Source organism: Rhinoderma darwinii, chromosome 1, assembly GCF_050947455.1.
Source record: "Rhinoderma darwinii isolate aRhiDar2 chromosome 1, aRhiDar2.hap1, whole genome shotgun sequence".
Lineage (NCBI taxonomy): Eukaryota > Metazoa > Chordata > Amphibia > Anura > Rhinodermatidae > Rhinoderma > Rhinoderma darwinii.
Window position 1 is genome coordinate 289,126,405 of NC_134687.1, and position 17,459 is coordinate 289,143,863.

Genomic DNA, 17,459 nt, shown 5'->3' on the forward strand with positions numbered 1-17,459 from the left:
GAGCGCCATTTGGATTATGGAGCGCAGATTTTGCTGGAATGGTCTTCGGTTCCATGTCACATTTGCAAAGCACTGTAGGGACCAAAACAGTGGAAAACCCCCAAAAGTGACTTTGAAAAAACATAGAATTTTCACATTTTTACAAGGAATAAAGGTAGCTGTAGGGTTGTCTCCAGGCACCCCAGTCCGACACTGGTTGTATCAGCCACTATAAAGAGAGGACTTTTGCAGCAAATTTCCGATATATATATACACACAGTGTGAGTAACTTTACATATATATATTTCATGTAAACGCCTTGTCTTGTGGACTTTTCTCTGAGACGAGGTACCCGCGCTCAGACACAAGCACCTGTATAACTGTTCTGTGAGGTAATTCCTTCTTCTCCGCATACCCGGCAGTGCCCCCACCTCCGGATGCAGGATCCCTTCTCTGCTCTGGACCCTCCTCTCGGGTGTCACATGGTAGGAGGGGCTCCAACTCCTCTCCCTCCCCGCTCCCATCGGCCGCACTCCGGACCGGGCACCGGGCATGGGGCGAACAGAGAGGGGCTTTGCCGGGTAACTGCTCCCCGCAGGGGGGGCCCTCACACACTTCTGAAGCTGGTCGTAGACGTCCGTCCCTCGTCAGAGAGATTTACTATCTCCGAGGGCGCGGTAGAATCCCGCACACCGCTCTCCTTACACTACGGCGATCTTGTACACTACCCGCAGCGCTCAACTCACAACGTATCCAAGCACATTGTAGTGCACCGCACAGTCCGGCACATCCGGGGTACACCGCTCCCACCCTCAGCTCTGCTACACTACCGGGGTACACGCTCCCTCACACTACCAAACTTCCACACAGTGTGGTTGTACATACACACAGTCACCGCCGCTTATTCTTTCACCTTTACTTGACTCGCCATAACACTGTGTTGTGTAGCAGCGGCTCTGTCATAGCCCTAAACCTCCCTCAGGGCAGCTGTATTTCATTCCATCTTGTTCGGTCCCACACAACCGGTCTGTCCTGTTTCTGTATCCCAGGCAGTCCAAACAAGACCGGCATAAAGTGCTGCCACCACAAGCTTGACCTCTAGCACCACTCTCTTAGCCAGCAGAATATTCCCCTCTGCCCTTCTAGCAAGCTGGCATTTAATAGTTGGCTATGCAAATAACTGGCTAGCGCTTATTGCCAAGATTTGTGCTCTGCTGTTTTCATAACTTTTGTTGATTTTGGTGTTGTTATGGCCATGGTGTCTGGGGGCTGGGGAGATCCCAATGGAGACACTAATGGGATGGGGAAAGGTTACCCCAGAAACTCTGAGGAGGACGAGGCCTCGCCACCTGGAGGTATGAGTGACCCAGAGCAGGGCGATGAGGAGCGACCTGGGATCCAGGTGGATTGTGTGGTGTGCGGTGACAAATCCAGCGGCAAGCATTATGGTGTCTTCACTTGCGAGGGATGCAAGAGCTTCTTTAAAAGGAGTATCCGCAGAAATCTTAGTTACACGTGCAGGTGAGTACAACTGTACATAGTTGTCTTCCATGTATTCAAATGTGTACATCCAGGATATTTACCGCAGGAAACATTGTAGCATAATGTTTGATAAGCCAGTATCTCTAATGGATGTGATGGTGTAGAGAAGAATCAATATTAACACTATTCCGGATTATCGACAAATGTATTGTATTCCTCACAAAATAAACGTACGTACGTGTGTGTGTGTATATATATAATATATCACACGAATGGCGACACCATGCTGTGAACACTAATGCCACCTAATATAAATAAATATGCATTACTGCTAAATCTACTTACAATAGGGAGGTTCTTAGCGCACATTTTGATCAAATTGTGTGAGCCCACCTGCCACGATATATATATATATATTGTAACCTATGTGTCCCGCCAGGTCTAGATGGTTGCTTAGAGTAAAGCATTGAGTAGGTGGTGTTATTTGTTTATACATGGTGTATGGTGCCAATGTTATTAGGGAGAAGTTTCTACCTCTACACCCGTTCTTGTAAATCATCAGGTCTTTACTGAATACATCCTATGCAGGTATGTCCGTACAGTTACTGAGATTAGTACGGCATTGGTATGAAAGTACCTGCATAGAATTTGTCCTATGGAGGCCCGATGGCTTATTTAAACTACTAGGTTAGAAGTGCCAACGAACCCATTTAGACGACATGCACACATTGCGTAATTTGGTGCAGAAAATCGGCAACAAAACTGCAAATAAATGCATGTAAAATCCGCACTTAATTGTGCGTTTTTTTTTTTAATGCATTTTTGGGTGCATCTTTTACATTGTGTTGCAGAAACACGTGTGGATTTTACGCTTCAGATTTTAGTGTGTGGTTTTTTTTTTTGTTTTTTTTTTAAAAAAATTTATATATAAACTTGTCTACAATTCTGAGATGGAAACGCAAGATAATAAATCGACATGCTGCGAAGTTTAAAGTTTACATTCAGAAAAATACTGCAACGGGTAGATGAGATTACTCGTTTACTTTGTTGGATTTGCCGCAGAAAAATCCACGTAATACGCATCGTGTTCATGTGACCTAAAAGTTTCCTTTTTGGAGAGCGCTCCTGAAAGAAAGTAGATTTAATGACACATCTGTCGTTACAGTTGTCTGTTTTTTTGCAGTCAATGTATGCAGGCTTGATCGTTGTCTCTGGGGTGGTATGTTATTACTAATCACACAACTGGACGTAGTATCGAGGCATAATATTTGCATATAAATAAGCAGATAAGGATGCACCATGCAATCGTGTGTACTAAAGGGTTGCACGATGCATCAAAACTTCTATACTGTTTCGATACCGTGCACCCTCAAACGGTTCAATACCGTTAATTCATATATTTCGATACTAAGCTGTGTGGCCGCAGTGCTGAAATACATGAATGTAGTCACTGGTATGATGTAATGCGGCCGCAGAGCTTAGCATCGTAACACATGAATGTTGTTAGAGCGGGGCAGCGGTTGTGTAATATGTGAAGTGGCCGGTGCTGCATTTATGATTGCCGGTGCTGTAAACCTAACATGGCGGGCGCACTGCAAAACACCCCCCATGTTTTGTCTTCAGTGCCTGCACCGCCGCTCATTAGTGCAGCGCCGGCCGCATCACCTCATGCTGACTGCGTGCACACTTGTCAGGAGCAGGGCAATGGTTGTATTACACAGTCGCAACCTAACAACTGCCTGCGTAATATCAGTGTATGGATACACTACCGTTCAAAAGTTTAGGGTCACTTAGAAATTTCCTTATTTTTGAAAGAAAAGCAGTTTTTTTCAATGAAGATAACATTAAATTAATCAGAAATACACTCTATACATTGTTAATGTGCTAAATGACTATTCTAGCTGCAAACGTCTGGTTTTTAATGCAATATCTACATAGGTGTATAGAGGCCCATTTCCAGCAACCATCACTCCAGTGTTCTAATGGTACATTGTGTTTGCTAACTGTTCGAAGGCTAATGGATGATTAGAAAACACTTGAAAACCCTTGTGCAATTATGTTAGCACCGCTGTAAACTGTTTTGCTGTTTAGAGGAGCTATAAAACTGACCTTCCTTTGAGCTAGTTGAGAATCTGGAGCATTACATTTGTGGGTTCGATTAAACTCTCAAATTGGCTAGAAAAAGAGAGCTTTCATGTGAAACTCGACAGTCTATTCTTGTTCTTAGAAATGAAGGCTATTCCATGCGAGAAATTGCCAAGAAACTGAAGATTTCCTACAACGGTGTGTACTACTCCCTTCAGAGGACAGCACAAACGGGTAGAGTAGAAAGAGAAGTGGGAGGCCCCGCTGCACAACTGAGCAACAAGACAAGTACATTAGAGTCTCTAGTTTGAGAAATAGACGCCTCACAGGTCCTCAACTGGCAGCTTCATTAAATAGTACCCGCAAAACGCCAGTGTCAACGTCTACAGTGAAGAGGCGACTCCGGGATGCTGGCCTTCAGGGCAGAGTGGCAAAGAAAAAGCCATATCTGAGACTGGCTAATAAAAGGAAAAGATTAATATGGGCAAAAGCACACAGACATTGGACAGAGGAAGATTGGAAAAAAGTGTTATGGACTGACGAATCGAAGTTTGAGGTGTTTGGATCACACAGAAGAACATTTGTGAGACGCAGAACAACTGAAAAGATGCTGGAAGAGTGCCTGATACCATCTGTCAAGCATGGTGGAGGTAATGTGATGGTCTGGGGATGCTTTGGTGCTGGTAAAGTGGGAGATTTGTACAAGGTAAAAGGGATTTTGAATAAGGAAGGCTATCACTCCATTTTGCAACACCATGCCATACCCTGTGGACAGCGCTTGATTGGAGCCAATTTCATCCTACAACAGGACAATGACCGAAAGCACACCTCCAAATTATGCAAGAACTATTTAGGGAAGAAGCAGGCAGCTGGTATTCTATCTGTAATGGAGTGGCCAGCGCAGTCACCAGATCTCAACCCCATAGAGCTGTTGTGGGAGCAGCTTGACCGTATGGTACGCAAGAAGTGCCCATCAAGCCAATCCAACTTGTGGGAGGGGGCTTCTGGAAGCATGGGGTGAAATTTCTCCCGATTACCTCAGCAAATTAACCGCTAGAATGCCAAAGGTCTGCAATGCTGTAATTGCTGCAAATGGAGCATTCTTTGACGAAAGCAAAGTTTGAAGGAGAAAATTACTATTTCAAATAAAAATCATTATTTCTAACCTTGTCAATGTCGTGACTATATTTTCTAGTCATTTTGCAACTCATTTGATAAATATAAGTGTGAGTTTTCATGGAAAACACAAAATTGTCTGGGTGACCCCAAACTTTTGAACGGTAGTGTATATGCCAGTACATTAAAGTTTAAAAATAAAGTAATGTTAAATAATAAAAAAAATAAAACAAATTTTTTACAATAAACATTAAAATAAGTCTCAATCCATAAAATATACACATTCGGTATAGTCGTGACCGTAATAACACATTTATAGCATCATTCATGTTTACTCTGTTATAAAATAAAATTTTCTTTCACTTATTAATGTAAGGCACGAGGTATTATGAATTTTGAACCTCCATGTGCATCACATTAATACTAATTAACCCCATCATGTATCTCTCACATTAACCCAATGTTGTCCATTATGACTGAGGAACATGATGAGGTTAATTACTATTAATGTGAGGCAATTCAGCACACCATGTGCCTCACATCAGAAAATGGAAGAACTTTTTTTTATATTATCATTATTGTCGGCAAAGTATCGTTTTGGTATCGAGTATCTCAATACTACACAAAGTATCGGTATCGAAGTCCAAATTCTGGTATCGTGACCACCCTAGTGTACTACTTTAAGCATATGTTCACACTGTGTGGATTTGCGCCGTGCAAGTCTACTGTGGATTTTGAAGATCATTTACTGCTAAAACCCGGATTCTGCCACGAAGTGGCATGCGGATATTCATGCAGAATAGCTCTCTGGAAGTTCAATTGAGCTGTTCTGCAACTTTTCATTGTGGAATAGCGTAAACATACCTATGTTATCGGTCATGCAAGTTATATGACCGAGACATTTCTGTCGCTTGGGGCCATGTTCGCAAGTGCCAATCTCTGCCCCGAGTGACTGCTTTAGCGGTCTCCTGATTGGAGAGCAGAGGGGAGGGACTGGCAGTGTTCAGTGCAGGGAGCCCGGAGCACTAAACACTCTGTGGCGATTGCGGTGTCGAGGGACATCAAAACTTAGATTTCTCAGTCATGCATCTTGCATGACCGACAACATAAGTATGATTGTGCTGCACTCCCCACCCTGCACTGTCATCAGTTTTGTGGGCTTCAAACTGCTGACCGGTTCCCTTTTACCCCCCCAATGACCAGGCCTGAAAAGAATTTAAAGGGGTTATCAGGGATGTGAACATTTCTAAATAGGGGCTGCAAATGAATTAAATAAACCAAAAAAGCAATATATACATATCCTTACACAGGGCGATCCACCACTGATGCTCCAGCGGGACTCCCGTAGGTTGTTTACAAGTACGTAGCATGAACGCTGCAGCCAATTACAGGACTCAGTGGTGACAAATGTATTTCTGACATAATGCCAGAAATTCAACACTTGACCACTGAGCCCTCTGGCTGCAATGGTCACATGCTACATGCATGTAAACCCCCAGGGGTGCCACCAGAGCATTGGCGCTGGATCACCGGGGGCAAGGATATGTAAATATTATTAAGAAAAAAAATCACATCCTGGATAACCCTTCTAATCAGCAAAATTTTTGTTTTTGCCGCTCTGCCTTCAGCAGCTGTAACTTTTTTTTTTTTTTTTTTTCATTGACGAGACTTGGTTTTATGCGGGAGAAATGTTTTTGGTTTTTTTTCCTGCGCAGTTTGGGGGTACAAATAAGCTACTGTGTAATTTGTTAGTTATTTTTGCAGCCATAAAACAGAATCTGTAATTTTTTTTGTTTTTCATACCGTTCACGCTAAGTAACCTGTTTTAGGCCTTGTTCACACTGCGCAAAAAAAAAAATACGACGTGTAAACGCGTCAAAAACACTAGCCTTTTTTGCAAAGCGCTTTTTAAAGTACAGGTGTTTTCATTCGTTTTTTTTACATGTTTTTGAACACGTAGTTAGGACTCCCATTTTACTATGGCAATTAGGCGCGTTTTACATGCCAAGAATTGACCTGATGCTTCTTTTTTTACATGACACGTTTTTAAACACGCACGCGTAAAAAAAATGTGTCGTATGCACTGCAATGCGTTTTTCCATTTGATGTCAATGGGAAGCTTAAAGCATGCGTTTTTTCCCCGCATTTTTTGTCTTGTAAGACGCGGCAAAAACGAGTCGGAAAAAATGCTGTGTGAGCAAGGCCTTATTAATTCTTCAGGCTGTTACGGTTGTGTAGATACCTAATGTGTAGGTTTTTTGTTTTATGTAATGTATGGGCAATAAAATATATTTTATGCTAAATATTAACTTTTTTTGTGGACATTCCTTTTCTTTTCTTTTTTTTTTTTTCTTGATGCCATGAAGGGATAACTTTTTAGTAACTTTATTTTATAATGTATTCGGTCCTGTTCACATCAGTGTTTGATTCCGTTGGTGGGTTCTGTTGGGTTCCTATGACTGAAAGGTCTATCAATGGGAAGGCAAATCGAAACCATAGCTTTCTGTTAGCATTACCATTGATTTCAATGGCAATGCTTCCGTTGCTAATGGTTTCCGTTTGTCTCCGTTCTGTAAGATTTCCGTTTTTTCTGACAATCTATAGTGCAGTCGACTGCACTATTGTTTCCGGCAAAAAAAAAAACCTGAGGCCTTATGGAACGGAGACAAATGGAAACCATTAGCAACGGAAGCATTGCCATTGAAATCAATGGTAATGTTACCAGAAAGCTATGGTTTCCGTTTGCCTTTCCGTTGATGGGTTCCCCTGAAGGATAGGTCTGACAGAAGCTATCAATGGAAACCAAACGCTGATGTGAACACACTCTTGGCATACTGGAGTGCTCATAAGCCTTTTCTACAGCGACGCCATAAAAACTTAATTGTAGACTCCAGACTTGCACCGCCGGGCTGTCGGGAACGGGTTGAAGGCATTATCGCATGAAGACCTACTAGCTTGATCAAATAAGCAAACAAATTAATGCACAGAATGTAGGAATTGTGTAAGCATCCATCTTATATATATATATATATATATATATATGTAACAATTTTGGGAGTTCACTATCCTGAACATGTTAAGAATGCAGCCATTTTACTTTTTTTCACGGCCGATCTGACTGCCGGTTTCGTAAATATAGCCTTACACCGACAAGCAACTATTATATGCGCAAACGTATGGCAGACAAGGGGGACTTTGTTAAGCCCTCGGCTGCCATGGCTACCCATTGGCCAATGGGCTGACAGAAAGCCCTCTCCCCCTTTAAAACGCCAAAAATGGCACAGTTTCTTTCTTTCTTTCTTTCTTCAAAATTAGATGTCTAGCAAAATGTTCTTTCTTCCAACCTCAAGTTGGCATTAATGTAAAAAAGGCCTCTGATAAATGAGGGCCATTACTTTGCTTTTTCTTTTCTATAAGTTTTGATCAATCTCCTCCATAGTGTTTTCCTGACGTTATCTATGAAGCTTTCAGTATTTTATTTTTTAATTTTTGTTTGTTGCCATAACATTAAAGAAGCGTTGTGAAGTGAATAACATTGATAATCTCGTGACCGTAAAACCTGTCAAGAGGTGATATATTTGGCAGCAAGTGTACAGTCAGTTCTTGACATTAATGTGTAAGGCCTTATACACACGGACGTGTCCGTTTTGCGTGCGCAGAAAACGCTGCGTTTTGCACGCGCAAAAGGTCCGTGTGTCATCAGCATATGGTGCGCGGCTGCGTGATTTTCCCGCAGCCGGCATCATTGACACTCTGTTTTTATGTTTACAAACAGAAAAGCACGAGGTGCTTTTCTGTTTTCATGAATTTATTTTACTACTGTAGCGCGCATCACGCGTGGCACCCGGAAGTGCTTCCGTGTGCCGTATGCCATTTGCACGCACCCATTGACTTTAATGGGTGCGTGCTACGCGAAACAGGGCCAAATATAGGACATGTCGTGAGTTTCACGCAGTGCACATACGCTGAGTGAAATTCACTGACAGTCTGAATGGCCCCATTCACTAAAATAAGTTTGTGCGAAGTGCGTGAAAATCACGCGCGTATCACGGACGTATAACACGTTCGTGTGAATAAGGCCTTAGTGGCAGGAAAAAGTGTAAGGATCTGGGCGACTTTTACAAAAGCCAAATTGTGATGGCTATGACTGGGTCAGAGAATCTTCAAAAGAGCAGGTCTTATGGTGTGTTCTCGGTGTGCAGTGGTTAGTACCTACCAAAAGTGGTCCAAGGAAGGACAGCCGATGAACGGCGACAGGGTCATGGGCGTTAACGTGCGCGGGGATCATAGACTATCCCGTTTGGTCCTATCTCACTAAAGCGCTACTGTAGCACAAATTGCTGAAAAATTTACTGCTGTCTATGATAGAAAAGTGTCAGAACACACCGTGCATTGAAAATTGCTGCGTTTTGGTCTGCGTAGCCCATGCTCCGTTTTGATTGGTGGGGTTCTCCGTGCTCAGACCCCCAATCGCTAAAACGAAGTGCTTGTGTGAATGCTCAGCTGCTTCGTTTCTGTTCGGCTTTTTCCGGAAGTCAATGTAGCGGAGTACGGGCTCTATTGAGCCCGTACTCCGCTACATTGGCTTCACGGAAGAAGCCGAACAGAAACTGAGCGGCTGAGCGCTAACACGAGCACTTCTGCAGCTTAGTTTTAGCAATTGGTGGGGGTCTCAGTGCTCGGACTCCCACCAATCAAAACTTCTGGCATGTCACAAGCTTGTTGAACGTTTAGTTACCCTTTAACAAAAGCATGTGAAAACTGCACTATTCTGAAATACATTAGTATTGCCGTTTGTTGTACCAGTGATCTAACAAAATTGGAATCGCCGGGTCCGTAAAAGTCCGAACTATTACAGTATACCATTATTTAACCTTCATGGTGAACGCTGTAAAAATAAAACGCCAGAATCGTTGTTTCGCCACTTTATCTCCCACAAAAAATGAAATAAAAAGTAATCAAAAAGTCCCATGTACCCAAAAATGGCACTAATCGAAACTACAGCTCACCCTGTGAAAAATAAGCCCCCATACCGCTGAATCGCCAAAAAAAAAACACCGTTATGGCTTCTAGAATATGGCAACAAAAATTATTTTTAACAATTAGTTTCCTTTTTGTAAAAGTAGAAAAAATAATATATATATATATATATATATATATATATATATATATATAAAAAATTTGGTATCGCCATAGTCTTATTTTCCATTAGATCAAAGTTAACATGACGTTTTTACCGTACGGTGAACACCGTAATAACGAACCCCCCCCAAATTTGGAGTAATCACAATTTTAGTCCTATTCCACCCCACGACTAATTTATTTCCAGTTTCCCAGTGCATTATATAGAACGATAAAATGGTGCCTTGAAAAACAAACTCGCCACGCAAAAAGAAGCACTTGTACGGCCTTATCGATGGAAAAAGTTATGGCTTTTAGAAAGTGGGGAGGAAAAAATTATAATGAAAATCTGAAAAATGTCAGCAGAAAGGGGTTAATGTTATGGCTGAACAGTGTATGTTAAAGGGGGTTGTAAGGAAAGCTTAACCCCTTCAGGACTGAGCCTGTTTTGGCCTTGTGGACGCAGCCGATTTTTTTTTTTTTCAAATCTGACGTCCCTTTATGTGGTAATAAATTGGGAATTCTTTTACCTATCCAAGCGATTCTGAGATTTTGTTTTCTCGAGACCTATATTTTATTTTTTTTTGTAGAAAAATGTGATCAATAAATTCAGTATTAGGCCTCATGCACACGAACATATTTTTTTCCTCCCGTAAATACTGGCGGCGATACGGGTCCTTGGTCACACGTATTCGACCCGTATTGCACCAATATTTATGGAACCGTGCCGTAAATACGGGTCCGGTGTCGCCAGTATTCCACCCATATTTACGGGCACGTTTTCACTGCAAAATTGCACTGCACTAATCGGCAGCCCCTTCTTTCTATCAGTGCAGGAGAGAGAGAAGGGGCAGCCCTTTCCGTAGTAAGGCTGGGTTCACACGAGCATGTTACGTCTGTAATGGACGGAACGTATTTCGGCCACAAGTCCCGGACCGAACACACTGCAGGGAGCCGGGCTCCTAGCATCATAGTTATGTACGATGCTAGGAGTCCCTGCCTCTCCATGGAACTTCTGTCCCATACTGAAAACATGATTACAGTACGGGACAGTTGTCCCGCAGCGAGGCAGGGACTCCTAGCGTCGTACATAACTATGATGCTAGGAGCCCGGCTCCCTGCAGTGTGTTCGGTCCGGGACTTGCGGCCGAAATACGTCCCGTCCATTACAGACGTAACATGCTCGTGTGAACCCAGCCTAAAAGTAAAAAATTAATACTTACCCGGCCGTTGTCTTGGTGACGCGTCCCTCTTTCGACATGCAGCCCGACCTGCCTGGATGACGTGGCAGTCCACGTGACCGCTGCAGCCTGTGATTGGCCTCTGATTGGCCTCAACGGTCACATGGGCTGAAACGTCATCCCTGGAGGCCGGACTGGAGGAAAAAGTAGGGAGTTCTGCGTAAGTATGAACTTCTATTGTTTTTTTACACGTTGAGCTATATTGTGATCGGTAGTCACTGTCCCGGGTGCTGAAAGAGTTACTGCCGATCGTTTAACTCTTTCAGCACCCTGGACAGTGACTATCCCCTGACGTCGCCTAGCAACGCTCCCGTAATTACGGGTGCACACGCGTAGTCACCCGCAATTACGGGAGCCCCATAGACTTCTATGCGCCTGCCGTGCCGTTATAGGCCTAAAATAGGACATGTTCTATATTTTTCAACGGCACGGGCACCTTCCCGTAAGCATACGGGTAGGTACCCGTGGCCAATAGAAGTCTATGGGCCCGTAATTACGGGCGTTTTTACGTTCGTGTGCATGAGGCCTTTTGTTTGTGAAAAACACCAAACTTTAGAGAAAATGTGCAAAAATTTGCATTTTTGTAAATTTATCTGCTTGTAAAACAGATCGCAATACCACACAAAATAGTTACTAATTAACATTTCCCATGTCTACTTTATGTTGGCATCGTTTTTTGAACATCTTTTTTTTTTTTCTAGGACGTTTACAAGGCATAGAACTTTAGCACCAAAACCTATTTTTATAGGTACCAGTTCACTTCTGAAGTGGCTTTGAGGGCCTTCTATATTAGAAACCCCCATGTCACCCCATTTTAAAAAGCTGCACCCCTCAAAGTTTTCATAACGGCGTTTAGAAAGTTTCTTAACCCTTTAGGTGTTTCACAGGAATTAAAGCAAAGTAGAGGGGAGATTTACAAATTTCTTTTTTTTTTTGTCAGAAAATCAATTTTTTTCTGTAACACAAGTTTTTACCAGAGAAACGCAACTCCATATTTATTGCCAAGATTCTGCAGTTTTTAGAAATATCCCGCATGTGGCCCTAGTGTGGTAATGGACTGAAGCACCGGCCTCAGAAGCAAAGGAGCACCTAGTGGAGGCCAAAACAGTGGAGGCCAAAACAGTGGAAACACCCCCAAAAAGACACCATTTGGCAAACTACACTCCTCAAGGAATTCATCAAGGGGTATAGTGAGCATTTTAACCCCACAGGTTTTTTGCTGAATTTAGTGGAATTCGTCCGTAAAAATGAAATATTTTTTTTTTTCAATTAAATGTAGAAATTATCAATTTTGACAAGGAATAAAGAAGAAAAATCACCCCAAGATTTGTAAATTACGGCAATACCCAATATGTGGTCATAAACGGCTATTTGGACACACGGCAGAGCTAAGAAGCGAAGGAGCGCTATTTGGCTTTTGGAGCTGAAGTTTGCTGGATTGGTTTTTGGTTGCCATGTCGCATTTGCAAAGCCCTGCGGGACCAAATCAGTGGACACCCCCCAGAATTTACGCCATTTGGGAAACTACAGCCCTAAAAAGAATTTATCTAGGGGTATAGGGAGCATTTTGATCCCACAGGTTTTTTGCTGAATTTAGTGAAATTAGGCCGTGAAAACTTCTATTGTTTTTATTCTTTTTACGGCGTTCACGGTGCATTATAAATGACATGTTTATTCTGTGGGTCGATATAATTACTGTGATACCATATGTATATAGGTTTTTTTTAATGTTTTACGGTGTTTGCACAATAAAAATCACTGTTTTAGAAAAAAAAAAAAAGTTGTTTTTGTGTCGCCATATTCTAAGAGCCACAACTTTTATTTTTCCATTAAAAAAACTTGTGTGAAGGCTTGTTTTTTGCGGAACAAACTGTAATTATTGTTGGTATAGGGCATCACGGTGGCTCAGTGTTTAGCACTATTACCTTGCAGCACTGGGGTCCTGGGTTCAAATTCGACCAAGGACAACATCTGCATGGAGTTTGTATGTTCTTCCCGTGTTTGCGTGGGTTTCCTCTGGGTACCCCGATTTCCTCCCAAAAACATACCAATAGGGAATTTAGATTGTGAGCCCCAATGGGAACAGTAAAAAAGAGGACCTCTGTGCAGCGCTGCGTAATATGTTGGCGATATATAAGTAACTGAAATAAATCATAATTGGTATCGTACATGTGACTTTTTGATCCCTATTTATAAAAAATTTTGGGGAGCTGAAGTGACTAAAAATAGCGATTTTGGTATCGTTATTTTATGGCGGTCACAGTGTGGGATAAATTACATTATATTTTTATAGTTCAGGACGTTACGGACGCGGCGATACCAATTATGCATAGTTTATTTATTATTTTCTAATAATAAAGGACTTTATAAGGGGAAAAGGGGTGATTTTATTTTTGAAATGTTACTTTTATTTTTTTTTATTTTTTTAGTCCTAGGGACTTGAAGATCTAATTGTTGGATCGTTATAATACCCTGCAATACTTGTGTATTGCAGGGTATTATACCTGTCAGTTTCACACTGACCGGGGGCATATTGGGTCCTGATCGCCTTCCATAGATGGCAGACCGGATGCCTTTGTTAGGCTTCCGGTTGCCATAGCAACAATCACATCCCCTGCAATCGTGTAGGGGGGTGCCGATATTGTTATAACAACTTAAATGCGGTGGTCGCTATTGACCGCCGCATTTAAGGGGTTAATTGGTTCGGATCACCGCTGTGATCCGACCCGGTGTCTAAACCCCCCCCCCCCCCCCCCGTACTAAGGCTGCTTGTGTGCTCTGTTTGGAACACAAGGACCAGTGCTGCAGCCCGTTAATCTATGTGGGGTGGTTGGGAAGGGGTTAATCACTGATTTTCTATTCTACTTTGTTGGTTGATTTCTCACAACTTTTCTCTGCTGTCCGTGAAAGGAAACATTTTTTACATGCAGAAGTTGAAACCCTGTTCTGACCCTGTCCTACTTTTTCACAGAAATGTGAACAACTTTATATTATACAGGGATTGAAGTAAATGTGTACCTTTTGTTCGCAGTAGTGTTCTGACGTGTCATAGATGGACCCATAAGATGGAGCCCCCAGACTTCTTTGGGACCACAATGTCATGTATGCTCCAGGGCTCACACGGAGGTTCTTGCCATTGACGCCATAATACTCCGCTATTATCCTTCAGAACTATTTCTTCTAGGGTAGGATAGCCGTAATACGGAAAACATATATGGCTCCGTAGTATGGGGCATCGGGGACTTTACGTGCCTCTGTACAAATACATTGCAACCCCCCCCCCATCCCAAGTTTAATTCATCTGAGCATAGATGTTTATGAGGCAAATAAGACACCGCTGCCATGAGCTTATTTTCCGGGGAAAGAAAATCCAACCTGTCCTATCCTTCCTCAAATAAGTTATACTGTGTACAGGCAGTTTAAGTGATGATGGGATTTGATACATGTTTGGGGTGTTGTTTTTGACAGCTTTCATGTCCGAGAACTGAATTTGTTTAATCTATGCTATAAATAGTTAATGTTCAAACTCCGATTAAGTTCACGGTGTAGGGAAATTGGTATAAGTTCTAAGCAAAGCCGGTATTTTTCTCTCCAAAAAAATGCTCCTTTGTCAGGAGTTTTTCTCCTGAACCCAACAGTTATCTCTGTAATCTCTATGTAGGCCTGGCCTCTGGTAAGAGCAGCATTATTACTCTTGACCTTTGCAGTGTTTATTTAAGACATAACCCAGCCCTTCTTCCCTTCTGCAGTTTTATTTACTTTTACCCACGTGAAAAAATGGATTAACCCCATCATGAACAGTGGTACATCGTAGGCAAAGCTGATGCTAACAATCAACATGTCCATTGTGTGTGTAAAGAAAAAGTAGCTGAGTCAAAACTCGTAATCTTTATATTCTCACACGCTTTTGAAAGGCCTTTCATAATTGTAACCACACAAAAATTAGATATTTTTGATATTTGATTAGATATTCTACCTTCATCACAATGAGACCAGATTGCTGATTTATGGCCAAGGAATACTGTTCCGTTTATTTGAAGGTCATTGATCCAACGCAGTTGCCCGGTTGCATTCTGATCCTCAGTCAGATTTAGTTTTGTGGCTAGAACTGGCTACTCAAGAATTCTCATTTGTAATATTTATTTCACCACCAGAGAGGAGTGCGCCGGTCATTTTGTTTTTAATCCAACGCTACCCATTTTTGCAGGCATAAAGCCGAATGGTCACCTTTAGGACTATCTTCGACATCACTGTGTCCATTTTGGTGTCTATGAGCTTCAGGGGTCTGATGCTTGAATAGGTGTTCTGCCATTCCTCCCAAACATGGAAAACTGACTCGCTCGACAAGGGCACCTTGGCTCATTTCCTTATACAATGTTTGGTTTCACACACTTGTAAGAATTGAATCTAAAGCTGGTTGGTCTGTAAAAAGTTGTCGTTCTAGACCAAATCATAAGTTAAAACAATAAATCTTCGACACTTGCCAGCTCTATCTCTGCCTTGCTTTGTGACTGGAGATAGACTTTCTTTTTTTTTCTTTTGAGGGGGTGCACATCTGTCTTTTGATATGAATGATTTTTCAGGTATTGACAACACCTGTACTTAAAACCCACAGAAAAATGTGAATTAAGGAATGTGTACATTATGCATATTGTTTTCTCTCCACTGTATATTCTATACTACACTAAAGTTATTAATCTGATAAAATGCCATTGTTAAAGCATAGCAATATGATGTTTTCATTGTTCTCAATATTGTTCAATCCTGAGAGAAATGTGAAGAGGTGAGGTGGTTCGCAGTTATGGTATAAGGAAAGCATTGGACATGTTGGTGTTCAAGATGCCTGGTCCTGTTTCCACGGGAGATAAGCTGCCACAGGGCTTTCGCTTTATATCCGCAATCCGAATAGTTAAACACTGGTACAATATGCCCTTCTCAGGCCTTATGTTATTGTAAGTGCTTTCAATAAGTACTAGGAATACAGAGGGTTTTGTGTGGGTGAGCTCTTGTGCATGTGTGCTAGAAATGTCTGACCTAGTGTGAAATGGGAATATTTTTATGCAAGCATTACCTATGAAATTTTAATAAGCCACAAAGTAATTTATTTAGTACTCAACAGCTGTGAGAAATCTGAATGTTGAACATTTGTGCGGCTGTATTTCCCTCTTACGACTTGTTGATTTTATGGGAACGACGATAGTTTTGTACCTTAGTAGTTAATAAAAAAAAATATTCTAGGGAAAACATAGGTATTTGATTTCTCTGTTTACCTTTTATATGTGCTTATAGGTCGAATCGTGACTGTCAAATAGACCAACATCACCGCAACCAATGTCAGTACTGCCGACTAAAGAAATGCTTTCGTGTGGGCATGAGGAAGGAAGGTACTGTATTTGCAGCCTTCACTCAAGGTTATTTATGCAATATTTTACTCTATTAGCTGTTATTTTATTATGTACCAGTCATCAATGCATTATATTAACTAGGGGTATAGGAGGAGGGCATAATCTCGGGTCCATTGTGTTATTAGAAAACATACCTGCAAGTATATGTGCCCTAGGGCTGGGTGATTATGGCCTAAATAAAAATCACGATTTGTAAGAATCACCCAGTTTTTACATGTTACGCCATTGAATTAATATAAATCCCATAATCCTGCTGTATACTACTGTATATAATATCCCCCCTGACACTGTCTCCCACACAGTATAATGCCCCCATAGCTGCCCCCACACAGTGTTACGTCCCTATAGCTGCCCCTGCACAGTATAATTCCCCTACACAGTATAATGTACCTATAGCTGCCCTCACGCAGTATAATGCCCCAATAGTGCTTAATAAAAATAATAAAATACATACTCCCCAAACCCCGTTCCAACAACGAGTGAAGGAGATCCCTCTGCTCTGGTCTGTGTGGCTCAGCGCATATTTTTAGATTCCACTGAACTTCTGACATATACCGGCGTTTCAGGCATCTTATTGGTCCATGGTGTTCCCAATGCCCACCCCATGTACTTCTTGTTTAGCCTCCATGCCCATGCGCCACTGCGAGCACACTGTGCCCGCCGCAGTGGTATATACAGGGATGATGGTGGTTATATATATATACAGGGATGATGTCGGGCTTGTATATACAGGGATGATGGGCGCGTCTGTATATTACCCCCATCATCCCTGTATATAACCCCCATCATACAGGAATGATGGGGGTTATATACAAGAATGATGGGGTTACATACAGGAATGATGAAGGTGGGGTAATATACAAAGACCCCCATCATCCCTGTATTTACCCCATCAACCCTGTATATAAACCTCATCATCCATGTATATGCAATTGGGGTGGGCACTGTCGGCAGTGGCGCGCGGGCATTGACACTAAACAAGAAGTAATTAGGGGGGGGTATGGAGGACACCGTGGACCAATAGGATGCC

At 42.1% G+C, this 17,459-nt stretch overlaps 1 protein-coding gene across 2 annotated transcripts in view; it reads left to right on the forward strand.

Moving 5' to 3' along the window:
• The first annotated feature begins 385 nt into the window (after positions 1-385).
• NR2F6 (nuclear receptor subfamily 2 group F member 6) overlaps positions 386-17,459 on the forward strand; it is a 43,013-nt gene continuing 25,939 nt past the window's right edge. Inside the window, exons 1-2 of one of the 2 annotated variants that reach the window (XM_075850869.1) lie at positions 386-1,500; positions 16,314-16,435. In XM_075850869.1, coding sequence (XP_075706984.1) covers positions 1,229-1,500; positions 16,314-16,435 — 394 coding nt within the window. In that variant the 5' untranslated portion in view covers positions 386-1,228. The remainder of the gene's footprint in view (positions 1,501-16,313; positions 16,436-17,459) is intronic. The other variant, XM_075850878.1, reaches the window with a different exon arrangement.